Raw genomic sequence first — 24,020 nt, 5'->3', positions numbered from 1 at the left:
TTAATGGCCCAAAAATGTGAAAATGGCTTGGGTGAGGTCAGGAATCTACGGGGTTCATAAATGATTATGTGTACAGGTTCCATAGACAGATGATCTTCTACAACTTGGTGACACGTTATCTGTCAGTTTTCAAAGATCAGGTGTTCCTCTGGTTGAATGTGCACTGAAACAACTGCAGTGGGCTCCGAGGCACCTCGGCACAGAAGTACAGCCTTCTTTCAAATTTTTGCACAATTCAAATAGTTTACTGCTGCTAAGAGTCTCATCAACAAACTGTGCTTGAAATCTTCTGTAAATGTCAATAATTTTAACACCTTTATTCATGAGAAATTTCATCACAAGTCCCGGTTTGACTTGAACATCCCTCTTAGTATCTAATGAAAAGCTTTTCCACTTCTGACGTTCTCTTCAAATCCCTTACATTTGGTCCAACTGCCTTATCAGTGCCTGGAAATATGTTTGTTGTATTTCTGGAAAATGTGGTGTTTCCGTATTGGTTTAAAAGTTGCTCCATTAAGTGCCATTAGAGTCTGCTGTTTCTATTCAGGTATAATACTGAGCTTGTAAGTGTCTTTGTTGAGCCTTTAAGAATGTCTTTCATAATCAGTGTTCAATGCATTAGGGAAATTAATTTTCTGCATAAAATGAGCATAATTGGATTTTTCAAAGCATCAGTGTTGGCAGAATGTAAAATGGCAGTGAATATTACAGGAGGATTGAATAAACATGCGGCCAAGGTGAAGGACAAAAACATGTTAATGTGACAAATAGATATTAAATATAACAAGATGGAGAGAGAGAGAAAGAGGGAGAGAAAAAGAGAGAGAGAAAGAGATTGACAGAATTTGTGGTTTTACAAGCACCAAATGTAATTAACTTTTTTTGCTCGAAAAAGGCTCCAAACCACAAAGACGCACCTGCAGCCTTCAGACTGGTGTACAATAAACAGTTGATCTTTGCACTATAGGAAACATTGACTTTCATAAATAACTTTTGTGCCGATAGTCAGCTGCATTTGAGATTTCTAAATTCATTTATTTTGTTGAGGTTGAACAGACTTCATGCCAGGTTTTCTCTTAATGCCGAACAGAAAAAAGTTAAACATATTTACTCAAACAACAATGAAGAAAAAAAAGTTACTTAAAAAAAGAAATAAACAAATATATTAATAAAAATAATAATAAAAAATATAATAATAATAAATAATAACAATAAAAAAATAAAATAAAAATAATAATAATAAAGAAATAGGTGCACAGGCTGCACAGTCCCTATTGATAAAAAAAAAAAAAAATTGTTAATATTGTAACAGCCTTAGCAGCAACCTTTTTTCTACCTCTTGTCTGTTCAAAGTAAAATTATAAATTTATTTCTCACCTACATAACCATACACAGTATGATATTTAGTAAAGTGCTTTAATTAATCACCGGCCTGATCATCTGTCATCATCTGCACCTTAAGTTAGATTCTTTTTTTGTTCTTTTTTTTTTTTTTTGAATGGTTCACTCTGAAACTGGTCAAGTACTGGGACTGAACTGAAAATGAAAGACAAAGTTAAGTCCTTTAGGGAGCTTGCAGAATTATAATTTTTTTTTTACAATTTCTGTATTAAACATACAAGAACGTCTTGCTCTTTGAAAGCAAAATATAAAGAAATGAGGGGTGGCGCGAGACATTTTTCCGCAGTACTGTATATAATTTTGACTTTGGTTGAACAATATGGCTTGATGGTTGATATTTAATGCAGCATTCATGACAAAACTGAATTTTCCAACATGGAATGTCGTACTTCCCACAACGGAGCAGGCGCATAAACTCACCTGTCTGATCTCGGAAATAAAATTAATTAGCATATGGTGCCTACTATCAGTTGAATTAAAGAGATGTTTGGTAAATACTTAAATCATCAATGGGAAATGATAATTTACTGTTAATCACTTTTTTTGAAAATTACGTGCAAGATCTAAATGATCAAAAGATCACAGGAAACAAATGATCAATTCAGTGATCAAAGTAACCCAATATTTAGTGATTCCTGAAATGAACAGAAGAGCAAAAGACTGCTTGAAAAAAAGAAGAAAAGAAAACCATTTAATTACTCTTTTATGCGCTGCCATGTTAAAGTGACATCAAAGAATCTCAATTTCAGAGATGTTATGTAATTTAAAAAAAAAAGAACAACTCTTTAACTTGGCAACATGATCAAACAGGAAATTCTGACCAGGAAGCTGTTCTTTTCCTAGTTCCCAGTTCCTGCTTCGTTATGAGCATAGCATATGTTCTTGATTAACATATGCTGACTTTTCATGATGCTAGATGTTTCTGAATGAGAGGTTGGTTTGCTTTAGGACTGGTACAGAGTAAACAACATCATCGTCATCGTCATCATCATCATACTGGAACATGACAGATCCTCATTAGAAACCAGTTTAGTGTTCGTTGGCAGGTCATCTCTCTCTCTCTTTCTCTCTCTCGCTCTCTTTCGTTCCATCTGTTTGCCTCCTTGTCTCCCTCTCCTTGTCTACACCTACAGCAAGCTGTTTCAGTGGAGGATGTACAGATATTTTAAAGATGACACCGTTAAAGATGCTAAATATGTTTCCCTTCTGAGGTTTTCGTGCTATCTGCATTTAGCTTCATGCACTGGTTTTTATTCACTCAGAATTTGTGCCAGAATTCAGCTCTTTATGACATTTTTCTTTTCTTTTTTTAATAGCAACTTTTTTTTAAATGCTTCCTTCTTTTTATCATGTAGCATTTTTTAAACATTTTTTAAAATTCATTCCCACTGCAATTGTTGTTATTTGGTAATGCAGGATTGTTTCAGTATAGACTAAAAGCAGAACTAAGGCTGATCTGTTGTTTTCGGTGTGTATCGCTTCTGATATTTTATATCAGAATGAGTTTAACTTCTACATTGACCTCTGTGTTTTCTTTAGCGAAATGTGATGAAGCCCTAGCCACGACCCTTACCCATAGTGCCTTCAGCAGCTCATCTGGCTATGCTCCTGAGTACGCCAAACTGCACAGGAGGGGAGGTGAGGCACCCTACACACAATCTGGCTCGCCCAGCAAACACATGTACGACGGGTGTTCAAGTCAAACTGGGACTATTGATTGTGCAAAATAACAGAATGCAATTAAAAATCTACCTTAATTTCTCTCTAGCATTTAACTAGTGCTTGGATACCACCAATGTAAAAAAGTTTTTGGACTAAAAAACTTAGACTCCCTGTTTCATGATCTGAAACACTGGCCTCCCAGGAACTCCTTTAATGGCCAAGCATGTAAAAATGGCTTGAAGCTAGACCAGGACTGTACAGGGGATGTAGCAATTACTCCCAGCCATGGTCATGTTATGGGCAAGTTGTCTTCATGTATAATGGTGTTCCAGTGTTTATAGTTCTCACAGACAGATGTGTCTATTTGATGAGTTATTCATCAATTTTCAAGAATCTGGGGTTCTATTCATTGAATTTTGATAAGATCCTTTTTTCATGTCCTGTTTGACTTGAAAGTCCCTTGTACATACTGTAATATACATAGTTTGAATTATTACATTGACTTATGTAGTATCATAACCTTTACCATGGCTGTGAAGTCAGCAACCAAAAAAAAAAAAGATATATTCTTAAAGAGGATCAGTTGAATGCTCTCACAAGACCAGGACTGGCACTGGAGACGTTGTGTGCATACAGACAAACCAGACCTCACACTGTCTAACACTGTAATTTAATATTGAATAAATAGAATTTAATTACTTTTACATAGGTAATCAAAAAGAAAAAAATAGTGGTGATATCTAAAACACACTCATATTTAACCCTTTCCTACTGCTGGTCACTGGGCATTGCGTGAATAATCAGCCATGAATGTCCTGTGGCTCTGCCTCCATCAGCAGTATCTCCGTGACGATGCACACTGTCACACTTCTATAGACACACTCCACTAAGTGCATTCATTTATGCAGCGCTTCACTCTACCATGGGGTCAAAATCGGATAATAGGACACGCTTCCTTTTCTCAACATGACACCTTCCTTTCTCATGTACCTTTATTGGTTCCAGAGACCTCTCTATCTTATAAGAGTTTGGATCCTCATTACTGTGGTGAAAATAGTCATGAATTTAGCCTCCTAGAAGCTGTTTCGCACTCTCAGTCTTACATTCTAATCTGTGCTCTGGGTATTTATAATGGCACCCTGGCAGATCTAGAGCAGATGACATCACCATTAGTGACAATAAGGGAGGCAGAAGCATAAAAGTCCATCCTGGCTAATGAAGAGATCCAGACATCTGGTTTCTGGGCACACCAGTGAAAAGTGTCCTGAGGATATGTACTATACAGTAGAAGTTTTAGTACTCAAAGACTTCTAATGGCAGGTTTTTGTATTAATGGAGCAAAGTAAGTCAAGGCAAAGTTAGTTTCTTATACAACATAATTTAAGGGTTCTACATAACTGAAAACAAATGTGTATGAAACAAATTAATAAATATGAAAATAAGAGAAAAAAATAAAAGCACAATAACATGATATACATATACACTGTTTGTTAAAGTATAGTTTAGGCACGATAATGTACTGTATGTAGTTATATTTAAGTAGGCAGAAAAAAAATAAGATCAAAGGTGGGAAACTGATAGAAATGCAATGCAATAAAAATACAGCTCCTAAGCACGAAAAATCCTGAGCCTAACTGTAAGCCAGTTGGAAGAGGAATGTGTTCATATAGTTATTTATTAATGTTCAGCTCCAAGTCAAAAACCCTGGACTGTTGTGTTTACTGTATTGTGTTTGTTTGGGGATCTAGAATGATCCCCAAGGCTGTGAAAACCCGCGCAAGCATGCCAATATATTGCCCGTGAGTAAAAAAATATGTTAGGATTTTTGCTTGTTTGCAAAGAAAAATATATAAAAATGAACAAAAGAGCATTTGAATGTGCTTCAAGCCCCCCCTTGCACTCCCTCAAATGATTATCTTTCTTTTTGCTGAGTTACATCAGTGCCTCTCTGCTAGAAATACAATTAAATAGTGTTTCAATGACTTCAGAATTAATTAAAACATTCAAAAATCGAAAGAAAGAAATGTTTAATGAATATGCATTCACCCCCCTCAGTGTGAAATGTTCTTATGAGCTGCAGTATCTCCAACGTCTTTCCGCATTTTCATTTTTATTTTGCCATTTTCTTCGATTCCACAGTTCAAACATAAACATAAACAAAACAAAAAACTTAATTTAATCAAACATACTTTAAAGATCAGTGAAACCCTTTTTGTTCCCCGCATATCTAAGCTTTGTTAGCAAGTTTCAGTAAGAGCCACCATCATGGCCAGGTCAGCCATTATACAGTGCTCATGGAGCAGACAGGGTTAAGGCCCTTGCTCAAGTCATTCAAAGAGTGGCAGCTTGTTGGACCTGGGGCTTTACTAGCTGACATTCTGATCAGTAATACAGGCCTTAACCCCCTTAGATGGAGACAAATGGTCCACTGTGGCGACGAATAAACGAGAGCAGTCAAAAGAAGAAGAAGAAAGCCTTTAACTTCCTGAGCTACCCCTGCCCTTATGTACTCCAGTTCTTTCAAACTGGCAGCAGTGTCCAGGTCACACCACAGATTTTCAAATAGAGTTAAGAATTGGTTTTGACTCTGTCATTTCCAAACACAATCTTTATTCAAGGCATTACTTTCTGTTTTGTTTCCCTATCATTTAATTTATTTTATCGACGAATTGGGGCTTGACAAGACCCCTGAGGGTGTGCTGTGTTGCCTGGCACTGGGAAGTTAGTGTCGCGTCCTTTTCGTGCTGTGGGTTGCAGGGTGGGGCCTCCATGGATCGGAACTGTTTGCCTAGTGAATTTAATGGATGTCCAGTGAGAGTGAGATCTGATGAGTCTGGAGACTGGGTCGACGGTCTTGAACTCTTTGCTTGCTAAGCCCTATACTGAGCAGGCTGTGGTGCATTGGGTGAACTGATAGCTCTCCTTTAAAGAAAACAATAACTTTTTTAGAAATATTTGCTACATTGGATTTTCTGTGGGACTGGAGCAGACCGGTTGCTTCTGACAGGCAAAAATGAGTCTTGGAAACCAATGATACTGTCACCAGTTTACTGGTATATAATTAATTATCAATGTTATTCAATTCATATGGAGATGGTGAAAGTGTTGTGAATGATCAGTGTATTCTGTATATTTTTCCCTAAATGCATACAGTATTCTCTATGATGATAATCTTTCCAGTTTCTGCAGCTGAAAAGCCACACTAGACCATGATGCTACCACCATCATGCCTGATTACAGTAATAGTGTTACCTAATTACGCTTCAGCTTAGACTAAATGGCTCTAGACTACAAAGGGGTTCAGGTCTGTGAAGAGCTAATAATAATGGTCAGGTCCATATGGATTCTTCAATTTTGACCAGTGAGCTCGGGATCCACTTCAGTGTTATGGCTGGACTTGCAAACACTTCTTTGACAATTTCCTTTCTTGTACAAGCACACAGTTTGTTCTGATCTTGGTAGAGTGCTTTTGTTACAATGGATTTCATATTGCTCCTAAAAAGCTTTGCCAATTTTTTATCATCATCTTCCTCCTGAAAACTACATCTGGATTAATGGTGAGCTCATGGCAACATATATATATATAGGCATTTGGCAGACACACTTATCCAGAGCAACTTAAATTTTTAAGCATTTAACATCTAAGCAGTTGAGGGTTAAGGGCCTTGCTCAAGGGCCCAACAGGGACAACTTGTGGTCGTGGGATTTGAACCTGAGACATTCTGAATCACTGAGCTACCCCTGAGCCAATAGGACTGGCCTGATTTGCTATTGTATACATATGTGAGACTTCTCAAAGTCAATTTTAGATGATTTGAAAAAAAAACACACATTTCTTCACAGTCACGATGCATCGTTTTAACCTGCTTCTTACATATCAATGCGGCAATGTAACACATTTGAAAAGAAGCACTATCTGTCCCCTTCCTCTTGCGTGAGATCACAGATGCTCATGATAGTCAAATATCACTATGACTGATGTGGGAGCATGAGTATGCCACCCCTCCACCCTAAGAACGCACATCCAAACTACACTCTCTGCAGTGTCACCTGGGTATTAAACTCATAAACCCTGTATGGTAGGGCAAGTGCACTTCTGTTACGCCACTCAGAAGCCCCTGTTTTAAATAATTTCTCAGCATCCATAATCCTTATTTCCAAAGAGAGTCACTTCCAAATGAGCAAAAACTAAGCCAATTTTAAAATACTTAAATTAAATTATAAGGCGGCATAGTTTTTAGCACTATGGACTTACACCTCAAGGAACAAGGGTTTGAGTCCCACTTTTAGGTCTGTGTGCATAGAGTTTGCATGTTCTCCCTGTGCTTGGCAGGTTTTCTCTGAGGACTCTGATTTCCTCTCAATGTCCAAAGAGATGCAAATTAGACTAATTGCAGTTCCCAATTGCCTGTAGTGTGTGATTGAGTGTGTGTGCGTGTGTCCTGTGATGGATTGGCACCCCATCCAGAGTGTACCCCGATTTCCATGTGATAGGCTCCAGGCCTCCTGTGACCCAATAAAGGATAGGCAGTATTAAAAAGAGAAAGTGATATTATACATACAGTAATGTAAGTGATTTTTCAATACACCATAAACAAAGATAATACATTTTTGCTACTTTCTAAAGGTTTTGTACAGTATATCTGTTTATTCTAAAGAGGCGGCAGAAATCCCTGCAACAATGCACACAATAAAGCCCAATCCCAATTCTACCCCTTACCCCTTTCCCTACCCCTTCCCCTACCCCTCGCCCCTTCCCCTTGTCCCTTGAAACGAAGTGACAAGGGGAAGGGTTAAAATATTTCCCCTAAGAAATGGGACACCACTACAACACTGTTATACGTCATCATACGTATCCGTTCATTTACATGTACACATACAGTATGGCCGTAAGCAAAACAAACAATGCGTTATCAAAAGCTCGGCAAACTGCCGTGCTACTGAACTTTCATATTTGTTTGTAGCAGTAAAGTGTATATGACATAAAAATATATTTTTGTAATATTGCGCAATCGGCGCTATCCGCTAGCAAACTTTAGCGTTTTTTTTGCAAACGTTTTTTTACAAAACATCACCATAAACACAAACACAAGACTAAAATTAATATACATATAATAAAAACTTGTCATAAAAATCCTTATTAATGGCAAAAAATCGTTAAATTTACGGGTCTGCTCGCTCGAGTGAGCGGCCATCTTGAAAATTTTGTTAGCCCTTCGTTTGAAGTGAGGTCCCGAAAAATCTTCGTTTCGAGGGCTATCTGGCCCTTCCCCTTAGCCCTACCCCTCCAACCAAAAGAGAAATGAGACACCCCTACCCCTTCACGTGAACGCGCCAAACGGAGGGGTAGGGCTAAGTGTAGGGGTAAGGGGTAGAATTGGGATTCACCTTAAGTCTCCAGTATATGCTGTGGGAACCTTGCTGGCAAGTTTTTTTTGTATCAGTATTTATTTTAATATAAACGCTGATACAAAAATGACATTCCAAATTAATATTCATATTTGAAAACATGTTACATATTTGGTTCTTAAATGTCATATGGGCACCATTTTCTAATTGTCATGTTTATTACTTCATCATGCATCATACTCTTTAGATTCCACTATGTTATTGTTCTAAAAGCTTATGAACATAAAATTCTTTAGCATGAGACAGAAAATAACTTGTCGGCTTTTTAAGTGAAAAAAGAGGGCGGAGGGAGTCTTACAAGCTCAAGGCACAGAACAGATGGTTAACATGGGTTCTATTTATGAAGAGGTTCCTAAAATGTATTTCCATGTGTCTTTTCTTGCTAGAAACATAACTTGCCATGACAATAAACAATTTGCACTGGCTTGCACCAAATATTTCTCTCTACTGATTATTGGACTGACTGATATATTAATTACTAGGATACAGACCCATCATTGACGGTAGAAGGTTAAAGGTAAAAATAAACTGATCAGCTTTAATGTATATTATCAATGATGTTATTATTTCAGGTTGAAGCCCACGTACATGTCTGCCTGTCTTTTTGTATGGCAAAAAGTTTTGACTTAAAATGACTCCAGTGCATTAAAAGTGCATTATATAAATCACTTATACCACTTCAGCACTGTAAATATTAAGGTACATATTTATTCTAGATTTATTAATTCATATATATTGGTACAGGTGTTTGTTTACATTGAGCAAGCAGCTTATCATTAGCCTATTTTTAAATGAGATCGTTAAACACATAAGTGTTCATAACATCGCTTTTCCTTAGTTTTGACCTCACTTATAGTGCAGTTTAAACTTCAGCCAGATACTGCTAAGAACTGCTTTCATTTAAGTTTTATTAAATTCTGTCCAGCCACTTTGATGTGACAAAATCTGGCCAGACAGACATACAGTACTGACAGACAGACATACAGTCAGAACATTTCGGGGACTGGTTTCAGGTCCTCCAATGTATGAAACATGTAATTGAAAGACTGCATTCTGATCAATGTACAGACAAAACCTTACCTTTTATGTATTTCAATTAGTTAAGCATGATATGCATAATAGTTAGACATGGATATTAATACTGTTTCCATTATATATATATATTTTATTATTATTTATTCCATTATATATATATATATATATATATATATATATATATATATATATATATATATATATATATATATATATTTGTATCTATTTTACGGCTTTTGATGAAGACAAAACAAACCTGGAGAAAAACCCATTACATTTCCATTAGCAGGTTGTTTTCCATATCTACTAAAAAGAGAACCAATATACAGTATAATTCTCATTATATATAACATACATAAATACACACTACAGTTATACTAACTCTCACTGGATTCAGCTTGCTCCTAATGTTTAATGACTCAATTATAGTTGGAGTGTATAAGTTTTCTGATCTTGCTCAGTAAAACTAGATTGATCTTTCCGGGTGTGTAGGTGCTGGAGGCTGGTCTCCTCTCGACACCGATCATTACCCGTGGCTGCAGGTGGATCTGGGCAGCAGGAAGCAGGTGACTGCTGTTGCCACTCAGGGTCGATACAGCAGCTCAGACTGGACCACACGCTACAGACTGCTCTACAGTGACACGGGCAGGAACTGGAAACCCTACCATCAGGATGGAAACATCTGGGTAATTACAGCACTCATTTTTAGGCAGTGTTAGAGTTTTAGATTGTGGTTTCACCTTTAAGAAACCTCAATAGAATTTTTTTTTAATGGACAGATGGGTGCAAACATCTAACCTTACTTCTAAAAACTGTTACAAACTATAAGGACCCATAAAGCATCACCTGTCACATCATATTTGGGTTTCATACATTTTTATTTTCTGAGTATTCTTGTCATCTAGATTTCTGTTCTGTTTGATCTTTTAAGACTACAGAAAGTTTGGCCAACATCCCAATTGGAACCCATTTATCACTAAAATGACAAACCATCCTAATCAATTTTGAGCTGTATTTTGGGCTCTACTGCTTTGATGAACAGTCCCTATAGAAGAAGCCGCATCAAACACAACGCATGCATAATTTCACAATGTCAGTGCTATTATGGTGGATGATAAATGGGTTGGATCTTTTAGCTTTTAATTTCTGCTTAGATGTGACACCAGGTGCTCATACAACGGAAATCAAAGTAGTTTGTTGAGCTACCTGTTAAAATGTTTATGTGAAATATATCTTGTGTAGGGTCACATACTGTTTCCTGGGGAATTTAGAGAACAGGAAAGGTGACGTCCCTTTAAAGGGCAAACATACACCTACTGTACACCCAATCAACCTGGAAGTGGCACTGACCCTGGAGGTGTGAGTTGACAGTGCTAATCACTATGCCACTGTGCCTTCAATGTTAATATTATTATTATTAGTAGTAGTTTTTCTTATACATGAGATTCAACAGATGCCTTTCATAGCGGATTCCATTGCCATGCGTCTTTGCCTCTGTTGTGGTCAAACCCCAGACCCTGCAGATGCACAGCGACAGTGCTAACCGCTAAGCTGCCACTTTATGTGCCCCTGAATTTTTACAGTTTGACAAAACCAAAGATAGTATTAGTATACTGCTTGCAGTAGAGTACTCATCCTGTGCATAGTCTCTCTCTCTCTCTCTCTCCACTTTTATCTTCATGTTCATTGTGCAATGTGTCCGTGTAAGATTGATCCAAAGAGCTCCCGCACACTAATCTTTCTACCAGACTGTATCAGATATCAGATAGACCATCAGCTCTCAGTAGGTATCAGATATGCCGACCCACCAACCATCCCCCCCACCCTCCGGTCACGAGGCAGGGGACAATCCATTGCGGGGCACATACACATACACACACTCACACACACACTACGGGAAATTTGGGAACGCCAATTAGCCTATTCCGCATGTCATGGGACTGTGGGAGGAAACCACAGATGAAACCCACATAGCACGGGAGGAACATGCAAACTCGCACAGAGGCAGGTATTGAACCCGGACCCTCAAGGTGCAAGGCAACAGTGCTAACCGATAAGTCTCTGTGCCGCCTCTAAATTTTAAAATATCATATTTTGCCTATTAAGCAAAGGCATGTAATAATATCACACAATCGATATGTGCATCCTGTGCTTTACTTACAGTATGTAGTTTGGAAGTTTTCATAATGTTGCCAAATTGAACATTTTTGCTATGTACACTGTTTGCACTTCAGGGTTTCTTGGTTTCAAAACTGAAAACTATTAGAGTTAACATTAGCTGTTTTTTCATTTATTTCAAAAAGTCTAATAATAAATTGCTGTCAAGTTACTAAAGTATCTCTGTCCTAATGGTAATGTTTGAACTTCTCAACTGGCAGATATATTACACCAAATAAATTAACTAACTTGTACTACTATTTGTTTTATTGAAAAAGAACAAATGTGAAATTTATTCCAAATTATAGAAAGGAAAAATCATCCTGTCCATTAGCTAGATCCACTTTGGGATGATATTATCCAACAAGGTTTTTTGATGTACAGTATTTAACAAACCTGTCATTGCATTGTTAATGCGATTATGTTCTCCATCCTTTACTAAAACATGACATTTTAGTTCCTAGTCTCAGTCTTTGAGGATTTTATACTTCCATGCTTTCCAAGAAGGACATGATTCATTCTGAAGTCATATTATCACAGCAAATAAATGTAATTTCATATCAAAAGCATTCTTGCCTTTTACCTTCGAAATGTTTCCAAAGGACCAAATCATTTTAGGCTTTCTTTCATGATTTTATTGCAATGCATATCCAATTTGAGTTAAATAGTTTTTAATTTCACTTTTGTATTTTTGTATTTGTATTAGAGATAATTCTTGTACGGTAAGTGCAGAGGTCATAGACACTAACATGCAACCGATAAAGTGCTTCCGACTTTTTCTTGTTGTCGAGTAGTGATTAATGCTTCTCTTCACCTATAGAGCATGATGTACCTATAGTACACCAGGTGCCTCACCCTCACCCTCAGAGTTTTATGTCTATTCACTGCAGAGCTCTTTCCCTCCATCTCTTGCTGACTCCTCTCTCATTATCTTTCTATATCTCCTTGTGTTGCTGTCTCACATAAAGGCCCGTCTTCGTCTGAAAGAAAACGCCCCCTGAGTGAATAGAAGGTGAAGGAAGGTGCCAAACTCTTCTTGTCAGAAGATAATAGTCTTTAAAATACTGGATCACATTTTATTTTCATTCTCCCAGCAGAAAGATGCGTCAATTGATTCTTGTCTGTGTACATATTCTGTCCATTCCTTGGTAAGGGGTATATTCTGTGCTATAATGTTGTACTGTACATTAACCATATTTTTTCATATTTAAACCAAAACTGTGTTTTTGTTAGAGATTATATATATGATTTATTTTCTACCACAAAAATCACCAGTTAACAAAAATCATCTTGAACTAGAGCCATTATGAAGACTTTATAGATCATGAGTAGCAGACACATCTCAACATCAACTGTTCAAAGGAATTATTACATATTTTTTATGTAATTTAGCATTGCTTTACTATAAAAAAAGAACAAAAAACAGGAATGACCATTGAGTTAGAAAGTGATCCCAAGCTTCTGAGCAGTGTATATATATATATATATATATATATATATACAGTATATACACATACACACATATTCAATTCAATTCAATTTTATTTGTATAGTGCTTTTAACAACTTAAATTGTCACAAAGCAGCTTTACACAATTAAAATAATTATGTAAGTTTGTATAAGATGTAAACATTTATGAATCAAAATGATAAGACTGTCCCTGATGAGCAAGCCGAGAACGACAGTGGCAAGGAAAAACACCCTGAGATGGTAATAGGAAGAAGCCTTAAGAGGAACCAGACTCAACAGGGAATCCATCCTCATTTCGGTGAACGGATATCAGGGATTGATCTGCATTCATACTGTGTGAGACTGGAAGTTCAATATAACAGGAAATGTGTTTATGTTAAAATTGAGTCCAGTTTGTTATTGGAGGCTCAGGTAGGAAACTCCAGTTCTGAACTATGGAGCAACTGAAGTCACAAGTCTTTAGAGAACAGCTGTCTGCATCAGCCGAGGACAGGACCATCTTGGGGAAAAGTGGAACCGTCCTCAGTCACCACACGCATCCCAGGCAGACCACACGGGGCCTCCATGTGACGAGATCTCCAACCAGAAGCAGGACACCAGGGCGAGTCAGACAGGTCCAAGGGGCAGAGGAGGTCTGGATCACTGGCAGCTCAGGAACGACATGTAAAGCTCGACAGAGAGACAGGGAGAGGGAAAGAAAGAGAGGGAGAGAGCGGGGAAAAGAGAGAGAAGAGGAGAGAGAGCAGAAGAGAAGGAGAGATAACAGTTACAGTAGGTATGATCACAGTCAAACAATGTATAATGTGAATGAATATTTAGTGTAGAGTGCAAGCAGGGACTTCGGCAGGACTAACTATAACAGTATAACTAAAAGGTAGAGCCAGAAGGAAACACAGACATGAGGGCTTCCTGAGATGTAAAGCGACCAATCACTTCACTATCAAAACAACCTGAGTGATCAATGAGAGTGGGGAAGACAGCATCTAAACATACCAGTTCACCATAATACTCTACTTCCTTGAGTCCCCCAGATCTGCTCCTTTACCTTTTTACATTTTTACCGTATGTATGCTCTGTAAATGCTTCATAACGGCTGTAATCTGTGGTGCTGTTTGTTAATTGTTGATTTCTGAGGCTGGTAACTCCAAATAAACTTCTCCTCTGCAGTAAAGATAAGAACTTTCCTCTGAAAGTTTTTATGAGAGACTACATGGTGCTTGATGGGTTTTACAAATGCACTTGACAATACTGTTCTTGCAAAAACTATTCCAGAAAGACTGACCTCCATGTCTTAAAAGAACAACCGACTGTCGTTGTGGCTGTTGTTACATAATTATCTAATTCCATATGTATACATTACAATACTGGAGAAAAGTGGCAGTTACTGTATGAGAAAACTCTCCAAGAGTCTCCAGCATTCTCATTAAAACATCCAGCTGTTTTACTTTGCTTAAACTACAAAAATCTGTATCTACAGTACCATAGCACTACTGTTTTTTTTTTTTTACACCAAATATTGACTGTGTTTATTTTATTACTTTTTAGTGTTCTTTATAGAACTTTTTGTACGTACCAAAACATTTTCACAGTACTGTAAGTACCACAGTTGTTACCTTTCACTGAGCATGCTGAAGAAAAGGAGTTCTTCTGGTAAACTTATCACCATATTAATAATTATAAATTTTCGCTACAAAACTTTAAAATGTAATGTAAGTCATATTGACAGAGGGAAAATAGGTGATTAAAAGAATCTAAATAAGGGGCCTCTAATAATAATGGATCAATTTAGCCACTTGTGAAGGTGAAGATGATTAATTAAACCATGTACAAGACAAGAGTTAGCTAACATGGCTTCATTTTTGACTAATTACACTGAATGGCTAAGGTCTAAGGACTTGCTAGAATTAACTGAAAACAACAACAACAACAACAACATTACAGTAAATAGAAAATCAGTGTTGCTTTTTGCATTTCAGACTGGTCTAGAGGCTGTGGGAGAACTGTGGGAGTTTTCTCACCTATTACCTTTGGGATAAGAACACTCTTGCCAATTTATATGTAAATTAGTATAATAAAACAGATGTTTTTGCCTCTTTATCTGCAGACATTTACAGGAAACTCAAACACAGAGAGTGTGGTGCGCCACAATCTTCAGTACACCGTCGTGGCCCGGTTTCTGTGCTTTGTCCCTCTCGGCTGGAGTGAAGAGGGTCAAATAGGCTTGAGGATAGAAATCTATGGATGTCCATACTGTGAGTTTACAGTGAATTTACAATCACAATCTTTCCATTCACTATTTTTATATAGACTTTATCTAGATTTTTTTTAAATACTAATTGCATATATAATGGTGTAATGTTCTTTTTTGTTAGTTTGTTTGTTTGTTTGTTTGTTTGTTTGTTAAACCAATTCTTCCTCACATTATTAAGTGAAGCTGCATTGATCAGGACAAATTTTATTTCATCTAAGTAGTAATAAGAAATCTACATGAAAATTCTGCTACTATTCTAATACTCTTCTTTTTTTTTTAATGATTAGTAGTCTCTGGTACCCTGTATATTGGTTTATAAGGAAATTGGCCAGTGAGGGTTTCTAAGCATTTTGGAGAATCTGCAACAGCTCTTTTGCTGTTTATGCAGGTAAAAGCTAACAGCCTTTATTATGTTTTATACTTCCAGTGGACACAGTATATCTAGCAGGGATTTTTGGTTGCCAAAGCAATTGTAATACCAAAAACGATTACCTGATCAGAACTATATACAGTAATTTTGTGACAGTACTCTGTTGTTGTTGTTGGTCTTTCGGCAGGGGGTCGCCACACCCCCTCCTCCTCTCGGCTTCCAACAAACACACACACACACTCGCTGCCCTACACAGAAACTCCGCTCTGTCGCAAATCTTTTCAAAGGTAAAGTGAAACATGACAGGCTGATACAGAGAGGGAGAGAAAAAAATGGGTCTTTACCCTCGAATGAGACTTGCTTTAGCTTTATACGCACATACACAGGTGCTGTACAAACACGCTTACAAACACTAAATAAAATATGTTTCACACACACACACACACATGGTCACAGTGTTATAGTAAACAGTACACGCGTGCACGGATGTCGTCTCAGTAAGAGACGAGAACTAAGACCCAGCAGGGGAGACGATTACGTACAATTCCGCAGCACAAGTTGGCTCAAGTTGTAATCACGTGAGGCTTGGCGTCAAAACAAGAAGCGCATGCGTGATACATGATATGCGGTGCTTGTAAACCAAGACAAGGCTCGTTTTTCAAGTCAAAATTTATTAAAAATCTTTGCTCGTCTTGCGAAACACTCATAAACTGTGTTACTCGTAATCCGAGGTTCCAGTGTACAGTACGTTTCATAGTATACATCAAGGTACAGGTATAATCTTTCTCAATTCACAGAAGCCAAGATTAAAAAGCATGTTTTACATTTTTTCGAAAGACTGGCCTCCTAGGAACTTTTAGAATAGCCCAAAACGATGCCTGGTGCCAGGCCAGGACTGTGCAGGGAATGTGGCAATAACTCCAAGTCGAGTTCCAATGATGTTCAAGTCATGCATTGTTCTGCAAAATAGAATGCTGTTGGTAATCAAACTAGCCATTTTTCTATTAAAGGAAATTGCATTCCTGCATTCCTTGGAGGCCAGCATTTCAAACACGAAGCAGGCAGTCATGGATCTGGTGTCTTGAGAAAACTTTGGTCCTTGCTCTTTGGTTTCCAAGAACAAACAAAACACTAGGGGGTTGTAGAGAAATAAAGGTAGTTTTTACTCTTATAACTGTCTTCTGTTATTCTGAATAATCAAAAGTCCCGGTTTAACTCGAAAGCCCCTTGTAGCTTTGACAGACTACTGTATAGAAACTCCCTTCTGTTTTCTAAAATAACGGTTTTTCTTAATAATAATAATAATAATAATAATAATAATAATAATAATAATAATAATAATTGGACTTCTCCATAAATTGTCAATGGGATTAAAGACAGGAGATTGGCTAAGCCATGGTTCGGCCATGCAAGGCATCCTGGAGTTGTTTTGGCTGTATGGGCGTGGCTGTTTTTTTTATTGACTTGGCCATATACTCCCCAGATTCAGCCTCTTGTCTGATGAGATAAAATGTTCTCTGTCACGGCTATTTTCTTATGTTTCTTTCAGTGGTGTGTAATGCTCCAGTATTGTTTGTAGAGAAGCAGTTCCATATCATGTTGTTTCGTCTGACCAATGTATATTGATTCATAATACACACATCTCTGTGCTTCGTGCTTTAGCCGAGGATGTTTTGTGTGAGGTGAAGGAATTAAGATCATTGTGGTGCACTTCACTGCTTCTTGTTGTCAATTTAACAGGTTTTCCTGCTGCTTTCAGGTTGTACTTCAACAGATTTTGTCTGACTGCAGGTTTTTCTCCTACTTATCTTGTATCAGTAGTCTGACAGCACATTAGTCTGATTAGTTGTGGCTCCATGAATCTTATCAAACCAATTGTCCTAATAGTGATGTTTAAGGTTCTTGTTCTTTGCTGAAGCTTTCTTGGCTCAGTTGGTGTTTATTAATGTTGACTTTGAGAACTTTAGGATGTTCCTATACATTTACCATGATTGCTACTTGTTTTTTGAACTCTTCCCCACCAATGTCGGCATGATTTATAATGACACCAGGTGCAAATTTGCAGCATTACATAAATTATTTTGATTCATAAATATAATGTATAATTTGTCTCTGTGTCAAAATCTTTTTTTTTTTTTCATATTTCTAAGTACAAAGTCAAAAGACATCAATAATTTGAAGTGAATACTATATGCACTTAAAGTATCACTCATTTACAGCCTATACTGCTTAATTCTGTATACAGAGTTGCGAAGATCCTAGAGCCTATCCGAGGAAAGGCACATAAAGGGGCTCACCCTGGACAGGATGCCAATCCATCGCAGGGCACACAAACATACTGTGCACACACTTACATTCACACACTACCGGCAATTTGGGAACCCCAATTAGCCTAATATGCCTGGACTGTTGGAGGAAACCGAAGTACCTGAAAAAAACTTTTGCACACAGAGGGTGGGAATTGAACCTGGTTGGGCAATCAAACCCGGAGCCTGTGCCTAACCACTAAGCCACCGTCGCACCCACTTGACGTATATTACTAAGAAACCAAAATGTGTCCCTTTATTCTGAAGTCTACTCACTGCACAAAACATATGCTTGGTATATACTGTACTTCTTTGTTTGGCTTTCATTTAAAATGCATAATTTTCTACTTATTAAATCTCTAATTTGCCACAACCTATTGAGAGTAAAATACTTTCACCCAAAGTCACAGTTTGGTATATATTGTTTCACCCCCAAACTTCCACTTTTTTTTATTAAGTCATGGCCTTAACCATTTTGAAATCCCTAATCCTCCTTTTATGCTTCTCTTTTCTTCCTCACTCCATTATCTGTCTCATTCCTATTCCTCAGGGGCCGATGTAATTAACTTTGACGGCCAGGGCGTGATCTCGTACCGTTTTAAGATGAAAAAGATGAAGATCCTGAAGGACGTAATAGCTCTGAAGTTCAAAACGGGAGAGAGCGATGGGGTGATCCTGCATGGTGAGGGTCAGCAGGGTGATTACATCACGCTGGAGCTAAGACAAGGCAGACTGCTGCTCCAGATAAACCTGGGTAGACATTTATATTCATTATCACTTCTGATCATGCTATAAACATTTCCCGTATATCAAGGTTTCCAAGTCCAGAGTTGGATCAGCATTACTGTTGAAACAAAATCCTAAAAAACTCAGAACCAGGCACAATAAATGCTCTCTCTTGTATTTTTTTTATTCTGAAACACAGGCAGTAACCAGTACGGCTCCATCCTGGGCCACACGTTGGCTAGCAGTGGAAGCTTGCTGGACGATTATCACTGGCATTCGGTTGTGATTGAACGCTACAGGAGAAACATCAACTTCACCCTGGATCAGCACACGCAGCATTTTCGCACCAATGGAGAGTTTGACCACCTCGATCTCGACTATGAGGCAAGTGTTAATAGCTGTTCATTACCATGGAATTAAGTATGGAAATTTTAATTGTGTTTAATTATTTTAGACACAACAACGAAAAAACCCTTTTTTAAAGTTACTGATTATTAGCTCTGGGACTTTGAGGCATGACACCACAGGTCCTTTGGGGATGTGCTTTGGGGTCTGGCAAGCGGACATTGGCAGTGCATCCTTTGGGTGCTGTGGGTTGGGTCGTGGGGCCTCTGTGAATTGGACTTTTTTTCCAGTATATCCTATGGATGCTCAATTAGATTGGTATCCTTGGAGATCAGATTACCTGAATAATTTACCATTTACTTGAACTTATAACTATTAATAGTATTAAACAGTAAAAAAAATTGATTTTTTTTTATTTAGTTGCAAAAGGGAAATATGAATATCTTAATATCTTTCTATCCAGTTCTTTACATAAGTATTTATTTTTCCTAACTGTTATTACAACCTGGAATTGAAATTTTTGATGAACAATTTTAGACTTTTTTTTTACACAATGCTTACCAGAAGAAAAAAAAAATATTGGCTAAACAAAAGGTTAAATAAAAAACAGGCACAACCCCAATATACCTTTTTTTCACCATTTTTATTCACCATTTATTTAACAAAAATAAAACCCTTGATTAAATGTCCGCAGACCTTTGTAAAAGCAGAAGTTTTAGAAGTTTATTGGTCTGAAGCATTCAGATGTGCTTAATATGATGCCAAGAGGGGAAAACGTGGTCTTACAGAAGCAATCATTGCTGTACTGTATCTCAATCTGGAAAGACACAATTTTAAGTTCAACCTTCTATAGTGAGAAGAAATATAAACAAGTTAAAAACATTCAAGCCAGTTGCTAATTTTCCAAGCAGTGAACCTCCCAGCACATTCAAGCACAAGGTCACTATGTGCAATGCTCATAAAAATAAAAGAAAGCCAAGACTCTACAAGCCTCACTGAGCACAATTAGAAGAAAACTGAACAAATATGGTTTGTGTTGAAGGGTTGCCACCAAAAAATTGAAAAAAGAACAAGAAAAGCATAATTGAGGTTTTTCCTATGGATGAATAGAATGCTTAGGGCATGAGGCGGGGTACACCCTGGTCAGGGTGCCAATCAATCGCAGCATAATGGAGTTGTTTGACCTTAAAGTAGAAGCCATGTTTGGTGAAAACCAAATTTCAGGAGGAACACCTTATACCCACTGTCAAACACAAGGGCACACAACTTGTTTTGCTGCCACAGGACCTGGGCACCTTGCAGTCATTGAGTCGACCCTGAACTCTTCTGTATACAGTACTGGAGTATACTCAAGGCAAAAGTATACTACTTTAAATCTGTCTGACCGCTATAATATGAATATCTGCTTTATATGTTGATGTTTGTCTGAGGTTGAATTTGTCTAATACTGAGACCCAATATGATCAGATGATTTTTATTATGTTTTTACATGAAAATACTTAGAATGTATTTTTTACACACGACTGTCCATAGCTAAGGATGCTTTATTCTCGCCTTGTGTCTTAGTACTGGTAAGAACAAGAAAAACTACTTTCACCACTGCGTGTTGTCCTGTTGAAAAGTAACCCTCCACCCAGTCTCTTTATCAACTAAAACATGTTTTTTGCTAGAATTACCCTGTAATTGGCTCCATCCATCTTGCCTTCAAGATAGTCTCCCAGTTACGTTTGATGAAAAGCATTCCTACAATATGATGCTTCTACTATCTTGCTTCATGGTGGGAAAGATGGCGGAAACGTGTGAATCCTTTACCAACTTCCTTTTTATTATTTGTAAATAATATTGCAAACTATAATGATTTCTTACCTATTTTAATAGCGTGAGCTTTTCTGTGTAGATTCATGACTTATAACAACAATTTCGGTACCAGTACCAGGTTGTAAAAACTATAAAATGTCAAAAGGTTCAAGTGAGATGAATACTTATGTAGAAAAGCAATTATTCCTCCTAATCCCCTGAGGATATCTGTATTACACTCATACGCCCGTAGGTGTTAAAAAGCTGCAGAGTCACTCCGGGACAATGTGTTGTAATCAGCATGCATTCAGATCCTCATCCATGTCTCTTTTTTATGTTGTTTTGTACAGTGGATCCTGCAAGAAATTGTATTTTCCTTCTTGCATGGTACTACTCCACGTTAAAGATGTGTGACAGGATTATTATGTCACCAGCATTAATGCATATTAGTGTGCTGACAAGTGAGATGTATACAAAATTGATTTTTAACTATGCAAGGATTGGTTTGACTGCACATACATCAATGATAGACACAGTCAGGATGGTTTAGGTGAATGCTGTAAATGTTCTGGCTATAATTAGAACATGTCTTTACCAAATTATTTGCATTATTTTAATACCATAGCCAAATTATTAATGCCAACATGCATTAATAATGGCCAACTGCATAACTCAAGCAGTGGTTTTGCATAGCTTCTAGTTAATGGGAATGGTCTGAAAAAGTCTATTCACATTAACAGCTTGCATAAGCTGATCTGGGCTAAATCCATGTTGTAGTGACCAGCCACATCATTTGTACATTATGCTTCATTCCAAGATTAAAGCAAATAGGACACTTATAGGAATATAAGCCATATTACATTATTAATGCCATTCCATCAATTTAATATCTACACAGCTTATCATGTGTAGGGTTATAGGGGCCTGGAGCCTGTCTTGGGAAACTAAGGTACCAGTGCTAACCCATTCATTTCAGGCCACAAGCACATACACACATTCCCACATACCCAGTTATACACTATGGTCAATTTGAAAACCCTAATCAGCATATACCCCATGCCACTGCGGGAACAGACCAGGGGTGAGATTTAAACTCCTAGCCCTGGATGCTGCCTAATGCCATTCCAATAGGATGAAAAACAAACAAACAAACAAACAAACAAACAAACAAACAAATAAACAAAAAAAACATAAATGTCTTGTAATCCCCCCCCCAAAAAAAGAAAGAAAAAGAATAAAATTCTGCAAGTTCTGGTAATCACCAATCAATTAAGAACATTCAGGGCACTCAACACAGTTACATAAAAGGCAAAGCTCACAAGGAGCTGAAGACTGCTAAAAGATGAATAAATGAAAGAAATACTGTAACAAAAAAATGTCGTTTAACATGATATATTCCATGATTCTTCCACTAATGCAATATAATCATTCCAATAATGCAGCTCAGCCACTGTGATAAGACAAATAAACTTTTCCCGCTTTTAAAGGGTGCTGTTATTGTAATAATATGGCCTTTGGTTTTTATGCCCTTGTGTCTCTTTGTCTGATCCTGTCATGCAACAAGTTTTTGTTTTTTGTATGTGTAATTCTAGTTTTTGATTTTGTCTTGGTTTGTTTCTGTGTTTTTGGATTTTGCCCACAGTTTGCTGCTTGTACATCAGCTGAACCTTTGTCTGTTTTTGAATTCATTATTAAACATCTTTTTACATTTATCCACCAAATACATCCATCAATCTCCTCTCCTTTTTCTGAAAGACTTCCTTGGTCCTGCCTGCATTATGGATGCAGCAGGAGGGAATAAAGTATGTCACTCCAGGACTTGTATTTTGACTCAATATGCAACAATGACACACAATAGCTGCACCAAATTCACGCTGGATAGACTTTTAGTGTTTTGGAAGACCCCAAAACTGAAGCAACAAATTGGATAATGTGTTGGATAATGTATCGTATTCCTGACCCAAATGTCCTGTAGAAAGACTTACAGAATGTGGTTCCCAGATGAGACAATAATGGCACCCAATTTTAACTCTTAGCTATTAGTATCACTCCACCTTAAACAGTAAGCATTAGTGATGGGGAGTTTGGATCATTTTAGTGACTCGGTTCTTTAAATTCTTTTCATCAAAATGAAATCTTTTTTTAACATTTAGTTCATTTTGTTCTTTTAAACAGAAATAAAAGAAAATGTTACATTTTCAAAAAACAGACCCCCAACTCGTCTACATACACAAAGTTTGGCTATGGTTTCAGTAATGAAAATATTACAATGCAGCTAAGGACATACTATGATAAACAGAATGAGCAGCTCACCTCTCGTATCTTCTGGTCCAAATTGGTTGTTCTTTTGTCACATGAATCTCATAGACACTATGCAGTGCAAAAGATTTAATAGATCGAATGACTCGGACTAGAAGACTCATGAAAAGAACTGTTTAATTCTGTTTCCTGTGTAATGCATTGCATAGCGTCTATGTAAGTCACGTAACAAAAGAACAAGACTCAGAAGAAGAACTCGGAAAAGAACGGACTAGAAGACTCAAAGGTTACTACTTATTTCTGTTTCCTGTACAGAAGGTGCTTGCGCACCTAGTACAAAATGAACGAATCACTCTCCGAGACTACTCATTCTTCTGAATCACGTTAGAGACTTGTTTAAAAAGAACAAATCGATCCTCACTACTGTTCCTCTGCCAGTTGTACTCAGCCTACTAGCTCAGCTGATGACATCAGTCTCCTCCTTGCTTGGCTAACGTTGTTACTCAGGCTCCCTGCCCAGCTGAGTATGATGTTTCACCTCCATTTTTGGCAGAGAACATCGCTCTGCCCCACCCTGGCCATCTAAGGTCATCGTTCTGCCTTTCTGCTCAAGCTCAGGATGTCTCTCCAACTCCCTGCTTGTCTAAGGATGATGTGTCGCCTCCCTGCTTGGCTGAGGATTCTCTGCCACATTGGGGGGAAAGGTGATTCTATCACGTTGTGCAGAATGCTGCATGGTGCAGAGCTCAGTGCTCTACACAGCTGACAGGTTGATGCCATAGACTTGTGCGTTCACTCTTTATTTTCCCACATCATCTGTTTTCATTTATGT

General features: G+C 37.6%; 1 protein-coding gene across 1 annotated transcript in view; it reads left to right on the top strand.

The window, feature by feature from the left end:
- The window catches only part of LOC128514158 (contactin-associated protein-like 2), a 208,283-nt gene that overhangs the window by 57,941 nt on the left and 126,322 nt on the right, over nucleotides 1-24,020 (top strand). Inside the window, exons 2-6 of the mRNA XM_053487883.1 lie at nucleotides 2,941-3,039; nucleotides 10,000-10,193; nucleotides 15,239-15,386; nucleotides 18,612-18,815; nucleotides 18,987-19,171. Coding sequence (XP_053343858.1) covers nucleotides 2,941-3,039; nucleotides 10,000-10,193; nucleotides 15,239-15,386; nucleotides 18,612-18,815; nucleotides 18,987-19,171 — 830 coding nt within the window. The remainder of the gene's footprint in view (nucleotides 1-2,940; nucleotides 3,040-9,999; nucleotides 10,194-15,238; nucleotides 15,387-18,611; nucleotides 18,816-18,986; nucleotides 19,172-24,020) is intronic.

The sequence above is a fragment of the Clarias gariepinus genome, chromosome 26 (genome assembly GCF_024256425.1).
Source record: "Clarias gariepinus isolate MV-2021 ecotype Netherlands chromosome 26, CGAR_prim_01v2, whole genome shotgun sequence".
In the NCBI taxonomy this organism is placed as follows: Eukaryota; Metazoa; Chordata; class Actinopteri; order Siluriformes; family Clariidae; genus Clarias; species Clarias gariepinus.
The sequence above is the reverse complement of the archived record's forward strand: the minus strand, read 5'-3'. Positions and strand labels throughout refer to the sequence as shown.